At 43.6% G+C, this 13,203-nt stretch overlaps 1 protein-coding gene across 1 annotated transcript; it reads right to left on the bottom strand.

Moving 5' to 3' along the window:
* Positions 1 to 5,925: 5,925 nt before the first annotated feature.
* Positions 5,926 to 10,396, bottom strand: actb2 (actin, beta 2). The gene is made up of 6 exons (XM_041061936.1): positions 10,255 to 10,396; positions 8,629 to 8,758; positions 8,039 to 8,278; positions 7,171 to 7,609; positions 6,882 to 7,063; positions 5,926 to 6,753 (listed from the first exon to the last, which is right to left on the bottom strand). The coding sequence occupies exons 2-6, from the start codon at positions 8,749 to 8,751 to the stop codon at positions 6,610 to 6,612; spliced, it is 1,128 nt and encodes a 375-aa protein (XP_040917870.1). The 5' UTR covers positions 8,752 to 8,758; positions 10,255 to 10,396; the 3' UTR covers positions 5,926 to 6,609.
* Between the last annotated feature and the right edge of the window lie 2,807 nt (positions 10,397 to 13,203).

The raw sequence follows: 13,203 nt of genomic DNA, 5'->3' as shown, positions 1-13,203 counted from the left end.
AGGTAAGGATCAGGTAAATGATTTGATTTGGCGGCCAGACTATCTGATTTTCTGCGGGCATGTGGCTGCGTTAACCCACAGGGGACAGAGCACAAGAGACAGCATTGATTAATTCAGCTGGGGGTTCCTCTCCTCTCTGGAAAAGAAATACATAAATAAATAAATGCAGGAAGAAGATGTCCTCCAGCATAAGAACCCACTCTTCAACAGCAGCACTTTAGTTAGCATGTCTCACCTTGCTCTGGGGGTTGCTAATAAAGCCTGAATGCTCGGCCTTGTTCCCAATTACATATATTTTCTATATAGTATTCCATAAATTACAAATGAGAAACAGCAATAAATAAACAACAGTCCAGATATTTTGTGTGACCCCTCCCAAACTGCTTTCTCATATACACACACACCAGTGCACACACAGAGTGCCTGCATGCCCACAGGGCTAAATCATTCATCATACCACGTCTCATGCTCCACATAAGCACTGTATTGTTGTTGAGGCGACTGCTACTACTGCACTGCAGCAAGACAAACCCATAGCATGATTGTGAAGAAAGATAATTGCAGTGTCATGTTATCTGTTGGACTGAAACAAACACATGTAAAGAGACAAACACACATATACAATAAAAATGCTTGAGACATTACCAGACACACACACACCCCAACCCCCACCTGAAGCACACACACATATATTCACACATGCAGCCCTCATGGGGTACCTGCCAATCATCAGACGGTGCCTTGCAGGGTTTTATGGTAGACCACTGGGGGGTGGGTGGGTTGAGGAGGGTTAGGAGCTTTCTGCTGGAGGACAAGCAGCCGGCCACAGGCACACCACCCTGACAGTCACACAGCTGAATCTGAAATAGTCACATAACATGAATGCACAAAGAAAATCTAGGCATTGTCTGTTCATTCACACATGGTCATCTGTCACCACAAATATTTCTGGTTTCCATCATTTTGTAATTGGGTGATGCTGTTTATTTCTATTTAAAATAAAATGAGATGCATTTAGGAAATAGTGAGATGCATACATACATACACACACACACACACACACACATATATGGTCATACATGTGTTTCCTACACATCACACACAGGAGGTTATTGCCGTGCAGTACTGATCTGCCACACACGCAACACTATTCGAACAAATGGCCGCCCACATTTCTACCACATCAAACCTAATTCAAGACCAGTAGTTTGAAATCACATCTACTCTTTTAATATAAACTGATGTTTGCTGTCCCTGCCCAAGAAATCATAAAAACCCAGTCAAAATGCTGCAGTAATTTAATTTTAATCAAATCCAGAGAAGCACACTCATTTGTGGAAAAAGGTACAAAGATGTGGACACGCATGGACATCAAAATGAAGACATTCCCATCTGCCCCTACTTCAAACCGGGGTTGGGGGGGGGGGGGGGGGGGGGGGGCTGTGTGCAGGGTGTTACAGCAAGCTTGCAGTGCACAAGTGCCTGTTCTTGTGCTTGAGTCGTGCGGTTGTAGAGCTCTGAGAAGTGGAGTTTTTCTCAAGAAAAAAAAAACAAAAAAAACACCCAGCCTCACCACAACCTCAAGGAAACATTGATGCAACAGACACTTATCTTGCTGAGTGAAAGTGCAGTGGTGATGTGTCAGGGCCACTGAAAGATAAAAATGCCTACCATTTGTGGAGAGTCAATCAATCAAAAATAATATTCACTGCAGTAACAGTGCAGAGGGGGTACATTACCCCCAGTGAACACGTCACCTTCAGTAGAATGCAAATCACTCTGAGGCCTGCAAAAAGAGGAGCTACTGTATTTGAATATGATCTATTATTCTCTGCTGGCCTCTTTCTGTCAGCTGTGGTAGCCTTCTATTTGCCTTTCACCTACTTTATATGCTAAATAGACTGATGTAGTGCAGCGGCCCCATCTGTTGGAGGAAGATGAGAACTGCAGGGTGGATAAGCGACCTGACCAATGGAGCTGCTGTGAAGCTGCACAGCTGAAGGAAATGGAGGAGCACAGTAAGCCTCATTTTCTGACAAATTGGTCCCCCTCTGTGTCCTCTCTCAGGGGAAGACATTGTGCTGTTACAGACATTTTTGAACCGAGTAGCTGCTGTGGCTCATTCACAAACACCTGCAGTGCTCACACCTGCACAGGCAACACACACACAAGAACACGTGCACGATAACCTCGGCAAGCACAGAAAAATGGAGTATGGTTGCACTCACTCACACATACAATACAGCACGCACGCACACACACACACACACACACACACACAAGACACCAAGTACTGTTTCCTTGGCAGTGAATGTTTTGCTGGCGTGGCAGTAAAAGGATATCAGAGGGAAGCAGTCTCAGCAGAATCACAGGGGGGGGCTGCGGTGAGATGGAATAAATTTCCAATACCAAACACACTTGATCTTCAGTGTGTATGTGCATGCAGCAGGAATTCTGCATGCAGCTCAACTTAATAGATTCATATATGAATTCCTATCGATGCAAACACACACTTCTGTATGCATGTGCACAGCCCTCCAAGATCATCATATATCATGAGGTGTCTCCACTCAGCCCAGAATACTGCATGAAACTGGGACAGTCAGACTAATGGACGCAGCATGACTTTGGTGAGCGCCTGGATGTGGCGGTGTCATACACAGAAACAGGATATGATGCATAGAACGTGAGGGTGGGGCAGTGCCATCCACCATCCGTCTTATCCACTTTCATCTCTGTAATATGTAAATGTGGAGATCTGTTTTTGGATGTGGACAGGAAATGTGCCCATATCAGCAGGGGATCTATTTCCACCATTCTAGGAAAGCAGGAATCAAACATTGGTAATAATGGCACGCATCCTGTTTTATCCATGGTCCTGTTACTGCTGGATTAAACACACAAGCCAGTCTCTTGCACTCCCCCATGTCCATACTCACTGCCCATTGGACTTACCCAGTAACATCTCACCCCTGAAAACAAAATGAAATATAACCTTATCGACCAAAGACAGGCATTCAAAAACAATACACAACTCAGCATGACAAGGCATGGCTTCAAGCTCTATGCATAGGCTTTAATATGAATTCCTGTTTTGAGATGCAGGAGGCATTATGAACACACAGGAGAGAATATAGACTGAATGAAACATGGACGTAGCACCCGTGACGTCACCCATTGGTTTCGGGGAGTCCATGGGCATTTGAGCTGCGCCATCTTGGATTTTAGTGGGAGTGTACTTTCCATATTTGGCGGAGAGGCGGTTACTCTACGGGTCAGCCGGGGTCAGCCAGCCGAGAACCCGCCCACTTAGCTCGAAGCAACCGAGCTAGCCTAAGGCTAATCAACTAATCAGCTAGGCTAACAAGTTAAGCGGCAGCTACATCCACCACACGACAGTCCCCAAGTCCGACCCGACTAGCTTGACTTCGTGCGACCGTGACACACAGCATACAACAGAGATCATAATGTTGCTGCTGTGTTTTAAACATGACTGTTTAAACTGACTCTTATTTCATATTAATAAAATATATAAAAACGTTAAAAACATAATCATTATTGACGTTATTATTAATGATAACAAAAACAAACGATGATAATAATAATAATAATAATAATAATAATAATAATATTTTAAAATGCTTTCACGGCTGCCTCCACCCACTATCCACTTACAGTTACAGCAGGACACAAACAGCAGCTTATGGAGCTGCTCTGTCCATGCAATGTCGGACTTTTTAAACTGAAAAATAAGACGAAATAAAATTGTAGCCTAGTATTCCCGCAATAAACGCACTCTGAGAGCACGGAACACACCGCAACAGCATTCCTAACATTAGCTGCTCCGGTCCTCTACCTGTATCAGCAGCGACCATAAATCGGCCATTACGTCGTAAGCCAGCGGCAAAATATGCTAATACATGCTAATTAGTGCAAACCTCCAGGTAAAATTCTGAAAAATTTACTTACCGAAAAAACTGACAACACAGACTTCGACGGTTGGTTAGTACAGTCCACACTACAACAAGCCATACTGTCACAAAGACCTATCCGAACATTAGCAAACAAACACGGACACTGCCGTGTTTGTTTGTAGCCGGAGGCCTCTGGATATAGCCGCCTAGCCCAGCCGATACTTTAGCAAAGAGCTAACTGCCAATACCTGTCTATGGAGCCGTCACTCAACGCAACCACGCCCCAGTTTATGTAATAAATTTAAGCCTAAATAACACTAGAACGGTTGTGGTACAAAAACCCCCAGGTGTAAATGTGTTTTTTAGGCTGTAAAGTTGGCTATTTTAACATGTGGGTCAATGGAGAATTGCTCACTTCTGGAGCCAGCCCACTGCTCCAGCCGAGGAACTGCAGCTTTTTGAACGCGGAAGTGATCCTCACTGCTGAAGCCTACAGCTCCCCCCTTTGGAGAGAATCACGTCTCACTTTGAATAGAAATAAAAACGGGCCTTTGTCGCCATCTCCTGTCTAAACTGTATAACTGCTGTAAATTCATGACATTCTCCTACAGGGGGCTGCAGCCATAAATCAGAAGAAACAAAAAATCAGGAACACTAAGCTATAGATCCATAGTCTCTGTCATCATTTCTGGCTAATAAAAAAATCCTGTGATCTCATGATCCCACAAAGACATGATCACAAATCTCATGATGCCATGACAAGATGCCTCAGGACAGATGCTTTTCTGTTTGTTTTTTTTTTTTCTAATGTGACAGTTTGTGACTGCCCTGAGATCTGTGCTCATCATGTCATCATGCGTGACTGACCTCTTCAGGGCGTTAGTCAGCTGAGAGCCAGGCAACACTGCAGCAAATAGGTCAGCGTGAACTCTGAGGCAGATGCTCAGATAAAACACGGTGATGTTTCTGCCTCGGTGACAGAAATCAGTGCACAAGCAGCACAAACCACATCCTTCTAAAGTTTGTGTTTCTGCTGCCTGCATAGAGCAAATATGAAGTAATTTGTCTGTGTGCAAAATTTTGCATCTTGCGACAGATTTCTGACAAGCCTGCAGCATTTTTTCCTCTCATACCATCCAGGATTGTACTACTACTGTTACAAAATACAGTTGTGTTTATGTCAGAGTTTGGTGTATAATGGGAGCAGGTGCTGACAGGTTAGCAAATACAGTGTGTTTGAGTTGGCCCAGATGTGCAGGCCCACCTTCTGAGTCATGATTAGTCATGTGTCCTTTAAACTCAATTTCCACTAGCAAACAGTTTCCTTTAGAAACAATCCAGAGGTTATGTCATCCAGTTTCAGTCTTGTCTACTGCATGTCATGTTTGTGAAATCCACCCAAATTACTGTCTAGAATCATCTCTATATTTACATGTGGTGTTAAAAGCATTGATAGATAACTCAGTTTTTCAAGTTATATTGTGACAAAATTCTCAAATATCATGGCTCAGATTTCTACCTAAATAAGCTGTTTTGCACTCTGAATATGGAATCTCTTACAGTGGCCTATGAAATTAACATCTTTCATAGCAAAAACATTTGAGTAACAGGCTTTTTAGGAGTTACACTATCACAGCATTTACTGAGTGATTTAAAGTCACAAATTTCAAAATTCAAGAGATTTCACAGATTTCAAGAATTTTATCAGTAAAAGATAAAGGCTGAAAACTGAGCAAAGTTCTTTTTGTATCAATCAGAAATGTACATTAAGTTTGTGAAAAAGCTTTTGCAAGTTACTGGACAAAACAAGTTTTTTTTTACTGCCAAGCTGGCTATTTTCATGTGCACATACAAACACTAAAGCATCTAGAAACCTTGACACTAAATCAAGCCATTTTGCTATTTGAGCCATGTTGTGCTCTAATCACTATTTTTTGGCAAAGAGTTTAAAGATACTCAGATTTCAGTAGCTTGAGATACATTTTGAAAGAGACAAGAGTCAGACATCATGTCGGAACACATGTGCACTTTATTGGGATTGTTTAGTCAGTGTACAGGTTGGCCCCACCGGTCTGGCACCCCATGTTACCCCATCACTTCGAGACCCCTTGCCCCACCACCCCGGGGGATGACACCTCCAACAGGGGGAAGAAGAGGTCACGATTGGGTTTTGCATAACAAAAACAAAAAAAAATTAACAGGACCAAGATATTTTTAAGGCTGAAAGTACAAAAAACCCCAGACATAATTTACATACAAGCGATACTACAACCATGTTTAAGTATGCGCCAACCACTGGGCAGCCTTCACAGAGGCAAATACGTGTCTGAACAATGCAGTTAACATTTGGAATCATGTGTCTGAACAATGCAGTTAACAAACATTTGGAATGACTCAAAGAAAAAAAAAATGTACATTTTTTTTACGTCCCCAGATGCAACTGCAGAACCTTGGGGTGCTTTTTTCTTTTTTAAAACCTAGCCAAACATTACTGTTTCCTTCATCGTTCCAGTTTTTTTTTTTTTTTTTTTTTTAAATCCTGAGTCAAGCGCCAAAAATAACTGAAGCCATGCCAATGAGTTGGTCATCTAGGCTCTGCGCCTGAGTGTGTATGAGAAATGTGTGGTGTGGTTGTTTTGCACAGAGCTGAAGTTGTTGGGCATTTGGTTGGGGAAGGGGAGGAGGAACAGTCTGTTTAGAAGCATTTGCGGTGGACGATGGAGGGGCCGGACTCATCGTACTCCTGCTTGCTGATCCACATCTGCTGGAAGGTGGACAGGGAAGCCAGGATGGAGCCTCCGATCCAGACAGAGTATTTACGCTCAGGTGGGGCAATGATCTGCCAAAAAAGACAAGAAACCCATTAGAATACCAAATATACATTTACTAATGCATACATTATAACTAATATGTTATTTAAGCAGCAACAACATGCCACTCTGCTGGCTCTGTAACCCGTCAGCTCACCTTGATCTTCATGGTGGATGGGGCCAGGGCTGTGATCTCCTTCTGCATCCTGTCAGCGATGCCTGGGTACATGGTGGTACCTCCAGACAGCACGGTGTTGGCGTACAGGTCCTTACGGATGTCGACGTCGCACTTCATGATGCTGTTGTAGGTGGTCTCGTGGATTCCGCAGGACTCCATACCTAAGAGCAGATAGAAAATATTTATCAGCAAGTGGAAGTTCAACCATAAAGGGTGAGTATGTATTTTAGCATGTAATGCATTGTTAGGCTTAAGCTGGAAAACATACCGAGGAAGGAAGGCTGGAAGAGGGCCTCTGGGCAACGGAACCTCTCATTGCCAATGGTGATGACCTGTCCGTCAGGCAGCTCATAGCTCTTCTCCAGGGAGGAGGAGGAGGCAGCAGTTCCCATCTCCTGCTCGAAGTCCAGGGCGACATAGCACAGCTTCTCCTTGATGTCACGGACAATTTCCCTCTCAGCTGTGGTGGTGAAGGAGTAGCCACGCTCTGTCAGGATCTTCATGAGGTAGTCTGTGAGGTCGCGGCCGGCCAAGTCCAGACGCAGGATGGCGTGGGGCAGGGCGTAGCCCTCATAGATGGGCACTGTGTGGGTCACACCATCACCGGAGTCCATGACGATACCGGTGGTACGACCAGAGGCATATAGGGACAGCACAGCCTGGATGGCAACGTACATGGCGGGGGTGTTGAAGGTCTCGAACATGATCTGTTAGGAGGAGAGAAGAGTTTAATATTTTCCAATAACAGCAAGAGTTCAGCTTTTGTGGCCACTGCACCCACTACATGCAACAGAGTGATACTCAGACTTAAGTTAGTAGAAAAAAGGTGCAGAAAGTCAACATTCCTTCACACTTGTGCATGTCAGCTGTCTATTAGGTGCTGATCTACAGACTCAGCAACACATTATAGACACAAGTGCAGATAAAGGCACACAGTCATTAGAGACCTGTTGATGATAGATCATCTTATAGGAGAGAGGTCCTGGAGAAGAGGGGGAGGAAGGAGCAAGTGAGAATGGAATGGAAAAGAAAACCAAGAAGGAAATGGGGTAACTAGTTTTGAACAGTCAATTTAAATGTACTATCTGGTTAAACTAGAAATGCTTAACTCTGTGTGCACAAGTAAGGGTATGTACCTGGGTCATCTTCTCCCTGTTGGCTTTGGGGTTCAGGGGGGCCTCTGTGAGCAGGACTGGGTGCTCCTCAGGGGCAACTCTCAGCTCATTGTAGAAGGTGTGATGCCAGATCTTCTCCATGTCATCCCAGTTGGTCACAATACCGTGCTCAATGGGGTACTTCAGGGTCAGGATACCTCTCTTGCTCTGGGCTTCATCACCAACGTAGCTGTCCTTCTGGCCCATACCCACCATCACTCCCTAAACAACAGATCAGACACCACTTGTTAAATTAACAGACACTAGCAAACGTAATGTTGCAATGATACATAACAATATGTCAGTCTTTCCAAATCTACTTCTGTCTTAACCAGAGTCTCAACTCTACAATAAGGAACAAATATACTATAAAATCTTCAGTATTTTATAGTAATGTTTAATATATATAATAAGTAATATTTGAGTCAATGTACAAGAAAAAGTATCTTATTACTTATGTAATTCATATACATGAATCTTTAAGTATATATATACACACACACACACACAAACACTGCGTATAATTATAAAACGCTTCTAATCAAAGTGGAAGTTTGGCATCAATCACTCACCTGATGCCTGGGGCGACCGACGATGGAGGGGAAGACAGCACGAGGGGCGTCGTCTCCGGCGAATCCGGCTTTGCACATACCGGATCCGTTGTCAACAACCAGTGCGGCGATTTCATCTTCCATGGCTAAACTGTTAAAGAGGGGAAAATGCGTTAAACACTTAAGCCTCACATTCACCTCCCAACAGAGCCGATTGTGACACACCGAGCTCTCACTTCCTGTTGACTCGCCAGCTGCAGTTCACCACATTAGCCGTTAGGTGGAGCCCGTGCCCCACATTCCGACCGAGCTAGACAAAAGGAAGTGGCCCTGCATTCTGTTATTACCATATAAGGACATGGTTCGGTTTTGAGCAGCTTTGCGGCTACCGGCGCCATGGCGCGCGGCCAGAGCACAGCAAGGAAAAAAAGGAACGTTCGACACTATCAGACCCGGCGCCGCGCGACCACTCCCTCCGGTTCACTACAGTCAACTTCCTCTGCTGCCCCCTCCCACCGTTGCTCGTACATACTGGTATTAAGACCCCCCCCCCCCCAATCAGGAACCTTTGCTTCAATATCACTGCGTCATAACCATTCATTCACTGCACACTGGCCACTTGACGCAAGACTACACACTACAATTACACATTTTTCAAAAACTCTGGCAACAACCTTAAAAAAAAAAAAAAAAAAAAAACAGTGGACGCAGGCAGTTAAAGAAATAAATGAAATTGCATAATGAACTCATGTTGAGTCATGAATGGGTCACAAGTCTTTGACTGGTCCGTTTCCTGAAAGCCACGCCTTTTCTAAGACTGGATGATTTGTCATGAGCAGTTTCCTCGTTTCCTGGTGTTCAATTTCGCTATAAACGAACTGATGGCAATACAGGTCCATTCACTTAAGCCATTACTGAAATTATGCTTTTTGCAGGCCTTATATTTTTTTGGCTCTTTCCCACTTAGATAAGGCCTTATAATCAAATTATTCAAATGATAAAGAGAAATTTAACATGCCCAAGAAGTGCACAAAAGTCTCCATGAAAAAAATGAATGTTGATTAAAACTGCCACTGTTGTAAGTCTGAAGGGCGGTGTTAGCATGATGTGGCTAAGCTAATATGGTAAAGTAGGTCACACCCCGTCGCATCGAAAGCACAAAGGGAACAGACGGCATCTAGAAAACCTAAACTCAAAAGCCTCTTTCAGACTATCCTGCCGTGAAAGATATACAAGCCAGCGCTGAAATACTGCAAATGCTTCACAACTACACAATGACAGATCCAGGTTAAGTAGGACCATTAACTTACTAGGTACCATTAACCATAAGCCGGTTACATCCAAAAGCACCTGTGAGCCGCCATGGAACCGGCGGTCTCTGGCCATTACCACCGCATACTTTGAAAAAACACACGCAAAATATAGATACAAGTGTTCATCATAATTTCCTTCCTGAAATCTTTAAGTTAAATTAGTTGTACAGTTGGTCACTGACAAGACAAAGAACCTCGTGGTCCTTGTCATCTTTTGCACTCAGAAACCACACATTTCACAGAAATGCATTTAAATAAACAATTCAATTCGTTATTTACTTGATTGATGTTGTTCTAAAATTAGAAATCTGCAAATATTGGTCAGTCTCCTTACCTTTGGGTGGGGGGCTTTTCGCTTTAAGGGAACCGGTTTCAGGCAAATGATATCCCGCACAAGCTGTGTGTAACGGCGCTCAGAGTGAATCCGTTAGCTGTGGGCGCATGTTTTTTATACTGCGTCAGTTGCCCGGCTCTAGCCATAAAAGGTAAACTTTCGGAATTGCGCCCTCTGATTGGTCCAGCGTCATGGACTGGGGCATGTCGCGTGCACACTGTGGTGCACTGGGCGCTCGCGATTTGAGGGAGAGAGAGAGAGAGAGAGAGAGAGAGAGAGAGAGAGAGAGAGAGAGGAGAGAGAGAGGCGATAATAGCAAAGGATTGGAGAAAATAAAAGGGAAGGGATTGATGTTGTGAGGCCTAGTAAGCCTAATCGCTTGATATACAGTTTTATATACCCGGTAAATTGTGTATAAACTTTAATACGAGTGAAAACCTTCCCTGCACCTGCTCTTAGCAGTCGAGCAGCACATACTTAAATGATAATTGCAAGGGCTCAGCACGCAGGACTCCTCCCTGTGAAGGCTGCAAAGGCCCAAGACTTTTAACCAAAGCCTGTCCTCACTCCCAGACCTTCTCTCTACATTAATCTGACACTATCACATATTTAACTGTCTACTTTGAGCTGTACTCTAAGTGGGACTCACTGACCAGTCTGCATCACTAGGTCAAACACATGACACAGATAACACACACAGGACAGTGGAGCTTCCCTGCCACAGACCTGGGAATGACCACTTATTGAATGTAGGCCACGCTGCTCTTTGTTTTCATTTACTGATCAAGCATTTGTGCTCTCTGGCTACATGGTCTTGAGCTGCATCTAAATATCCTGTCACTGGCTGCTTGGTACCTCTACTGTCTCTGCTACAGTAGAGGTACAGTAGTTTGACAAAGGTGTGTTGTTTCAGGAGAGCATGGGATATGTTAGTATTCTATTGTAATGGTGCCTGCACTCTACCAGTTGTGGATGTTAAAGGAAGGGTTAAATAAAACTGCTCAGACAATGTACCATGAGAAGTGAAAGTAGTCTAGATGTTTTCAGTTACTGTTTCCTTTCAGTCATGTAGGCTACACCTCTGTTGTATGTCATTTTGATCACTATGAAGCAGGAAGTATTAAGAAACTATCCTTTTACCCACCCTTATTCACTTTTATCAAATAAAACAAAGACACAATCAATCCCTCCTATCTCCTATTTTCACTCTCTGGTCCAATGCATTACTGTAAAGCTGAACTTTTGGGGCCTTTCTCCCTCTGCCTCAGTCACATCCTGACTGATTAGGCCCATGTGACACATTCTCAGCCTCAAATTTTAGGCCCCTAAGCCTTGGGTCAGCAGGATAGTAACATTTCCATTCTCAACTCACCATATTAAGGTTCCATACACCATCAGACCATATAGCCTTATCATAAATTATGCAGCTCCACTTTCAACCACTTTCCTTTTTTCACCTCTGTGAATTTCATTCTCATTTCCCCCTCTCCCCCCTTCTTTACCCCCACACTCATTCCTCTGTGCTCTGTCCTCCATCCTTCTCTCACCTGTCTCCTTTATACAAACACCTGGTATAACTGTTCAGATTGTGCTCCTAAACCATGAGCGTGTACTCTCGTACCTCAGTAGAATGGCTGGGTGGCCTCACTACCATTTAAAGGTGTCAACTATGGCCACTGAGACATGCAGTGACTTCTTCTTTTCCTCCTTTACCACTTCCCCTTCCCCTCTCTTGCTTGTATCAGAGCATGTGTATCAGTTTTTTTTCTTGGTCTTGTTTTCTCTTCCTTGTCTTCATTCATACTGTTAACTTGGCTTTAAATGGACATGATTGTCGTCCCCACGTGGCTGACATGATCCCTTTAAATTAGCTACAGCTCATTAACCTTACAGTGGAAAAAAATGCTCTTTTAGTATGTGCAAAGATGACGATGGCTTGTGTAAGTTCCCTCTAACACAAAACAAATAATTGTTTTAGTTTTGGAACAGATTCTGAAATAATTATTTGGTGGTGAAAAAGATTTTTAAAAAAAGGGAACAATAAGTTAAACCCACCAGTTCAGAGACACTTGTGACACAGACTCTGACAGGTGCTGTTAGAGGGTTTATGGAAGGAAGGAAGAGTGTTTGAGATGATCAGGGGTCTACTGGGCCCACTGATTTACAAGAGTTAAATCCCATTGCTAAAAGTCAAATCTCAAACCTGTCTGAACTATGTCAGCATGAAACTTGCGTGTTCAGTTGTGTTTGTTTCATTGGTGATGAGGTTGCATTTTTGCGATGAGGGATTGAAATAAAAGGTGGGTCCAGGTGATGCTGTTAAAAGAGATTTGAAACAAGCTGAGAGGATTGCTTCTCCATGTTGACGCAGTAATGGCGTAAACAGGGATTGGCTGGGAAATATTTAATCCAGCCTCAAGGGAGTGCCTCTAGATTTTCAGGTTCACAGCGTGTACGTGTGTGTATGTGTGTCCGTCTATATGTTTGCACATACATGGGTGGATGAATCACTGTTCCGGCCCAGCCTACTTTGATTCAAGTGAAAAACATTTAATGACCTGACACACGACACATTCACACTTTTTATTCATTTGGTCCTGAATAAAAAGTTAAAATTAGTTTCTGTGTCAATGTCTTCAATCAGTTGTCAGTCAGCTTGGTTAAGCAGGTGCTTGGATGTGCAAGTATTTATGTATGTGTGTGTGTATGGCTTACTGGTGGTAAGTGAGAGGTCTCTGGTTAAGTGGCATGTTGTCAACACTCTTCAGTGGGAATTTCTACTAGCCAAGTGCTTGGAATACTGTCCTGGGAAGACTGCTCTTGTGTATCATAACAGTGTGTGTTTGGGTGTGTGTGTGTGTGTGTTTACGTCCTGGGTGCCAGCAAAATGCATGCTCTCTGATCCTGGGCCTTGCTGCCAAAGTCCTTAGTGCAATAGAGATACCTAAT

Source organism: Toxotes jaculatrix, chromosome 18 (assembly GCF_017976425.1).
Source record: "Toxotes jaculatrix isolate fToxJac2 chromosome 18, fToxJac2.pri, whole genome shotgun sequence".
Classification (NCBI taxonomy): Eukaryota; Metazoa; Chordata; class Actinopteri; family Toxotidae; genus Toxotes; species Toxotes jaculatrix.
The sequence above is the reverse complement of the archived record's forward strand: the minus strand, read 5'-3'. Positions and strand labels throughout refer to the sequence as shown.

Coding starts and splice junctions, on each gene's coding strand:
- actb2 (XM_041061936.1), bottom strand. CDS start 8,751: ATGGAAGATGAAATCGCCGCACTGGTTGTTGACAACGGATCCGGTATG. Junction 8,279..8,628: donor TCGGTCGCCCCAGGCATCAG/GTGAGTGATTGA, acceptor TCTGTTGTTTAG/GGAGTGATGGTGGGTATGGG. Junction 6,754..6,881: donor CATCCACCATGAAGATCAAG/GTGAGCTGACGG, acceptor CTTTTTTGGCAG/ATCATTGCCCCACCTGAGCG.